The sequence below is a fragment of the Colletotrichum costaricense genome, assembly GCF_030867565.1.
Source record: "Colletotrichum costaricense strain IMI 309622 chromosome Unknown Scaffold_12.1, whole genome shotgun sequence".
NCBI lineage: Eukaryota > Fungi > Ascomycota > Sordariomycetes > Glomerellales > Glomerellaceae > Colletotrichum > Colletotrichum costaricense.
Genome location: NW_026848241.1, coordinates 39,554 through 46,389, shown reverse-complemented (window position 1 = coordinate 46,389; position 6,836 = coordinate 39,554). Strand labels below are relative to the sequence as shown.

The window sequence follows — 6,836 nt, the reverse complement described above, 5'->3', positions numbered from 1 at the left end:
GGGGTATGTCTTCCTTCCCTTACCTGAAGGCGTGGAGGGGCACCTACCAAAAAAAAAAAAAAAAAAAAAAAGGAATGAAATTCGGTTCAATACCTATTTATGGATTACCTTAGTACCTAAAGTCTACCTACCTAGGCACCACAACGAAGTTCCATCCTTACTTTACTTGGAAATATCTTATCGTCTTTACCTAGCAGACGTGCCTGCCCAAGTCCTTCATCTGTTGTGAATTTTTGGTTACCTTGACCTGGTGAATATCTTGATCACTGGTTTTCTTCACTTTTCTGTGCCGCGTGTCAGGCTTCTTGGACTGGTCGGTCGCCAGCTTTCACCAAACACGCGCCGGCTCCAACGCGCGATCCTGTGGCAGCTCTCGCATGTCAAGGTATTCGGCGGTTCGAACTCAGCAACAAATAACGCCACCCAATTCGCTTTACACCACATAGCGTCTCCGGTGTGTCATGGGTGCTCAGCAATCCTCCGGTCGAGACCAGAGCGAAGGCTCCTCTGAACCGGTCAAGACATGTTACTACGAGCTCCTTGGAGTTGGGCGCGACGCTTCTGACGATGAGTACGCACTGGTTCTTCACCTCCCAATGCTCTTAGGACTTTGCTTGGGTCTATGCTTATTGATCTCGGGCCTACAGAATCAAAAAAGCTTACAGAAAACGAGCCCTTGAGCTTCACCCGGACCGAAACTTCCATGATGTCCAGAATGCGACCCGTCGCTTCGCCGAAATCCAGGCCGCATACGAGGTACTTGCCGATCCCCAGGAGAGAGCTTGGTACGACTCCCATCGCGAAGCCATCTTACGTGGGGCCGATCCGACCGATTCAGGCACCAGCCCCGAGTACAATAACGTGAAGCTCACGTCCACCGAAGACATATTCTCCCTCATTCGCCGTTTTGACTCCACTGTTCCTTTCACAGATGGCGCTTCAGGGTTCTTTGGCATTGCCAAGGCGACATTCGATCAACTTGTTGATGAAGAAATCGCTGCTGGCGCGTATGAAGTGGGAGACACTCCGGATTATCCTACATTTGGCTCCTCTACCGACAGCTATGAGCACACTGTCAAAGCCTTCTACAGTGCCTGGGCCAGCTTCTCGACTTGCAAGACTTTTGCGTGGAAGGACAAATACCGGCTCGTGGACGCCCCGGATCGCCGTATCAGACGTGCTATGGAGAGAGAAAACAAGAAGATTCGTGAAGAAGCCGTACGAGAATTCAATGACGCAGTCAGATTCCTCGTCACTTTTGTACGAAAACGTGATCCGCGTTACCTTCCAAACACACAGACAGCTGCCGAACGCCAGGAGTCTTTACGTTCCGCCGCTGCCGCTCAAGCTGCACGCTCACGTGCCGCCAATAAAGAGAAGCTATCCGAGGCATCCGTTCCTGACTGGGCTCAGGCGAGGGATGAAGGCGATACGACCGGCCACTTCTCGAGCAGCGAGGAGGAGGAATCAGAGGTAGAGGAGATCGAATGCGTTGTATGCAACAAGACCTTCAAGAGCGAGAAGTCATTTGAAGCACATGAGAGAAGTAAAAAACACGTTAAGGCAGTGCAATATTTGAGGCGCCAAATGAAGAACGAAGATATGGATCTAGGTCTACGTGACGTTCCTATCGCGCCCAAGATGGCGACACCGAGCGACGAGTCTGAGGGGGGGTTTGGTACTCGGGACCGCAGTGAATTGGACGCCGCAAAGGGCACGGATGACACATCAGCAGGACCAATTCCTCATATCAATGAGATGGAGCTCACTGATACGTCGTCAGATAGTCTCGGAGATGACGAGTATGCTTCGCGTGCCGAGGTTGAGCAAAGGCTATTCGCAAACGACAACACCGTTACCGGGGCGAGCGAAGACGATGGCACAGAAGCCGCTGCTCAGATTGTGTCAGCCGGTCTAAAAAATTTGTCACTTGAAGATGACAATGAAAGTGGCCATGGGGCACAGCCAAAGAAGTTAGGGAAGGCCAAGGCGAAGCGTGAAAAAAAGGCAGCACGCCAAGCAGTGGAGGAGGCCGAAACTAACAGTGTGAGTACCGGTCTGGATATATCCAAAGTCAACTCTGCTTTTGATCACTGACACCTGATCCATAGAATACATGCATTGTGTGTAATGCATCGTTTCCGTCCAAAAGCCAGCTCTTCAGTCATATTCGTGATCTCAATCATGCCCGGGCACCCCCAAATGCAAAGGCACCAGCAGGCGCTAAGAAAAAGAGACGCTGAGTCAATCTGTATCTAAGACTGAGCTGTCTCAGGCAATCATCCAACGATTGAAGAGCGAACTCGCACCTTAAAGGAAACCAATGTTCATACCTAACCAATCCTGTGTTATCCAGCCTCGTGATTAAAGTGAGCATCCTTTACGCCAATAATGCGACTGTCCCCGAACCGGTTATGTAGCCTATCCCAAACCCAGCAGCTTCAGGCGAGAAACCCTGTATCGGGCAATGTGCATCCATGCGTTTCCAACGCCCATATATTCGATCTCGGATCCTAGCGGAAGGATCATAGCAAACGACGGAGAATCTCAAGCGTCCAAGATGGTGTCACCATCATCATCACTAATTGTTTCAACTTCATCAATGGCGCTATTCCTCTCTCCTCCGCCACCTCTGGACACAGGATCGTAGTCCGCGACATGGATCACGGCTTTTCCTTGGACGTGCTTTACGTTACGCCTCCACTCGATCCAGTCGTCCTCGTCCTGTATCAAGAAACCAATAAGCATGCTGGGGTCCAGCTCCCGAACATGGAGCCGACGTAAGCGTCGAGTATGAGCGGTATCAACATCTGCTTTACTATAGCGAGAAGGATCCGTATGAAATGGGAGTGCAGGTCGGGTATGGTGCGGATCAAGGTAGAACAAGTAGGAACCTTGTGTGCCGATGAAATAGTGAGAAGAGGAAGGTCTGCCACTGTAATGATCGTGAGTGAGTACGCGATATCTAATCTTGATGGAGGCGCCTACCCTGCAATGCCCACTGACTGTGGCATTTGTAGTGCGGCTATGAGAGCCTCCCAGTAGACCGGTGTAATCTTGTCAATTCCGAGCCTCGTACCAACCAATATGAGTGTAGGGTGGAACTGAGAACCTTCAGGTTTGGCTATCTTCATGAAGTTCTCCTCGTAGACATCCGGTCCGTCTCCAGTGGAATACACTCGGAGAGGCTGGTGTTCTTGGGCATTGGCCAAGGCTCTGGTTTAGGAAATTAGCCTGTATGACTGCATCTAGGAACAATATCGCAGGCCTACTGAATGCAGCGAGCGGTGGCCGAGGGGCCAAACCATTCCCCAGGGTATTTCCCACATGCCACTGCGCCATGTTGAACGAATTGATGGATGGAATAAGGCGCTCTTGGATCGTCCGCAAATAAAGAAATCAGCTTTCTCTCCTCTTCAGTTTTATCACCCCGTCGCCATCCTACTACCGATGTCAGCGAAAGGGACTTGCAGCGATAGTAATCGTCAAACTATCCCAGGCAACTCACCGCGCCCTAAGTTGATGACTGCCATCGCATTTGCGAGTAAGCTTTGACCTGATCGGATCATGCATCCCCAGCCACTGTCAGACGAGAAGCCGTTTTGATCCACTAGTTGACTTTTGATACGCATCGAGAAAGATAACGCAGACGAGGCTCGTGGATCTGTAGATTTTGCTATAGCCTGGAACTCTGATCTGTAAGTCATCCAAAACTTGGATTCAAAGTCGTCAAGAAATGCCGAAGGCCAGCCACCGTCCTGCTCCAGGTAGTCCTCATCATAAGCAAGCGAAGACGAAAAGCTACTGGACACAGAATCCGGGGGGGTTTCCGGGGCTTTGGCTGTAGCTAACACCTGTGAGGCTTTTGGCTTGGTATCGGTAGACTCGGTCGACGGAGGGATTTGGCTTCGATTGTCTGTATCCTGATCTTTAGTAGCCTTGGTATTCAGCTTGTAGGAGCGACCCAAGCACCAAACTGGAAGATCACTCTGATGGTCGTTGGTAGGTTGGGGATCCCAAAACATCTGGACGATGCGACGGTATCGGCCGAGGTCCACCGCAGCCATGGCGGATCCGTTCGACTGCGAAGCCTGTCCACAAAGACCTGCGATATGGAACAACTCGTCCTGAAGAAAGATGATCTCGTATGCGCAGTCGACAACGAAGGGAATCTAGTCGCTCTTCCTTCTGAAAGCTGTCGGTGCGACTTTGGGAGTTGTCAAAAGCAAACAGAGGTAAGTTTTGCAGATGACAGTGCAAGCTTAGACAATTAGGCAATTACACTCGAGGCAATATCGATGCGAGGCCGCAGGGGTGATAGATGGTCAAGTTGGTGAGATGGGAAGTCGGTCAGTCGGGGGATGGTGAATGAGCAATGAAGATAGCAATGTCGTATCTACCAAGAAGGCATGCGACGAGGAGGTAGGTAGAGGTGGACAAGCTAGCACAGCCAGACGACCTTACGTGATAGGAAGGAACCCCCCGTAACAGCATAAAGACTACTTGCAGCCCAAGTCTTCAGCTATCTGAGCCGATGACAGGCGGACTGTCCCTGTGACGCATCAGCCGAACACAGCGGGGCTCTTGGTGTGGCTGTCAGGTAGCACTGCTGCACGGTAATGTACCTAGGCAGCCTGTATCTGTAGGTAGATTTCTGCCCCACGTTACGTGGTGAGGGGACAGCAGCCCAGGTCCTCTTTTGATCGGCAACTAGTGCTGGAAGGATAGAATACCTACCTGAGGTGCGAAGCGGGCATTAGTGCAAGGCTTCGGATTTTGGCTAGGTATCCGAGTCGATACAATATCCACAGTACTTCTATGAATAAGGTACCTTACCTTTCATGATCTGTGCCCCGCCTGAGCGTTTCTTATCGATAACAGATGCGACAAGATCTAGTAAGTCAAAGCACCCACTTTTGGGCACCCCCCCTTTTGGGCACCCTAACAAAACATAGTATCTAAACATTAATACTAACTATAATTAATTAATTAACTACTTTTTATTATTATAATAATATAATTAAAATTCTTATTAAGTAATTCGACCCTTATAAATTAATTAAAACTAATTAAATAGTTACTAAAGTCCTCCTAAGCTCTTTATATATCCTAAATATTTACGAACTAAGTATTTAAGTTTATTAATATATATTTTTTTAGGCCTTATATACTTAATCATAGCCTTAAGAACTCGAACTTAGTACTAAGTTTTATCTAATTAATAAGCTTACTCCCTAAAAGCCTTTTTTATTTTTTTAAATAGTAATTATTAAGTATTATTATTTAAACTAAGCTCTATAAATAGTTTTAAATAATTATAAAGCTCGCTAGCCTTTTTAAAAGTTAATTAGTTAATAATAGAAGTTATTAATACTTAGTTAAGTAGTTTATTAGTATTACTAATTATTTACTTAGTTTTTATACTCTTTTTAAATAGTATAACTTATATAAATAAAATTATTAAGTTAAGAAGTAGCTTAGCTATATTAAGTAGCTATAGTTTAGTTACTTTTTATTTATTTTATATATTTAATAATATTAAACTAACTAAACGAGCGAACTAATAATAGTTTAAGAAGTACTTTTTTTTAATAATAATAAAATTATTTATTATATATTTTTTATTAAGCTTCTTTTTATAATAGAACTTAATAAGCTTAAAAATAGCTATATTTAATAACTAGAGAATATAAAAAGTATATAGTAATTAGAATAATAAGTAGATATTATTTTTATAGTACTCTTATATAAATTCTATTATTATATAACTCCTATACTTATTCAATATTAATAATCGAGATTAGTTTAGCTTATTAAGCCCTTTAATAAGGGGAGTCTTAGTTTATAATAAAAATACTTTTTTTAACTAATAAAAAGTAGTTTTATTAGTTATTTAACTATTATTTATTATTATAAACTTCTAATTATTATAAGTAATAAGTTAAAGGGAGAACTACTATTATTAAACCGACTTTTTTTTATAAATAATTAGTAATTTAATAGCTTTATTATTAATAAAAATATACTTAATAATTATTACCTAAGTATACGAACTAAGCTCTTTTTTTTATATTACTATAGCTTTTATTATACCTAAAACTAGCTTATTAGCTCCCTTACTTTTTATTATACTAGTCTTATTTATATTATACTTATTAGCTTATTTAATATTACTAATTTTTAATATATTAAGTAATCTAAATTATAATTTAATTATATTAATAATAGCTTTATTAATATAGTACGAATTTATTAAATAACTTCTTTAGACTCTTATTAATAAATTCTTTTTAATAAATTTTTTTTTTTTTAAATAGTTTAGTATTACCCTAGGATCTTAGAACTTACTTAGTAAATTCCCTAATTTATTTATAAGTTAGTATAATACCTAAGTAATACTAAATTCGAATTTACTAAGCTAGCTAGTCTTTTTATTATAAAAAAAGCTTTTAAAGCTCTATAAATACTCTTACCCTCGTTTAATAGCCTCTTTTTTAACCTTAAAATATTATTTTAAAACCCCCGAACTTAATCAAGGCCCTTTTAATAAAGAGACCGTTTTTAATAATATTAAGTACTTATTAAAGCTTATTTTTAGTATATAATACTATTATTTATTAATTAGTATATATATTAAAAAGAAATATATTTGGACGATTTTTGTAATTATTGTATTGAATTGAAATAATAAGTAGGGTTTTAATGTAGTAGTTGGGAGGGATTTTTTGGGGTACCCAAAAGGGGGGGGTGCCCAAAAGTGGGTGCTTTGACTTAACTGCCTAAGGTAACCAACAAACCTAAGGTATTAATCATGGCTCTTCCCTAAGTATGCATAG

At 42.3% G+C, this 6,836-nt stretch overlaps 2 protein-coding genes across 2 annotated transcripts; one reads left to right on the top strand and one right to left on the bottom strand.

The window, feature by feature from the left end:
* Window positions 1–461: 461 nt before the first annotated feature.
* On the top strand, window positions 462–2,097 carry CCOS01_10976 (DnaJ domain-containing protein; the record flags this gene model as incomplete). The annotated part of the gene is made up of 2 exons (XM_060459129.1): window positions 462–571; window positions 648–2,097. The coding sequence occupies 2 exons, from the start codon at window positions 462–464 to the stop codon at window positions 2,095–2,097; spliced, it is 1,560 nt and encodes a 519-aa protein (XP_060309861.1).
* Window positions 2,098–2,547: 450 nt separating this feature from the next.
* Window positions 2,548–4,067, bottom strand: CCOS01_10975 (peptidase family C54; the record flags this gene model as incomplete). The annotated part of the gene is made up of 4 exons (XM_060459128.1): window positions 2,548–2,935; window positions 2,989–3,216; window positions 3,273–3,441; window positions 3,509–4,067. The coding sequence occupies 4 exons, from the start codon at window positions 4,065–4,067 to the stop codon at window positions 2,548–2,550; spliced, it is 1,344 nt and encodes a 447-aa protein (XP_060309860.1).
* Window positions 4,068–6,836: the final 2,769 nt, after the last annotated feature.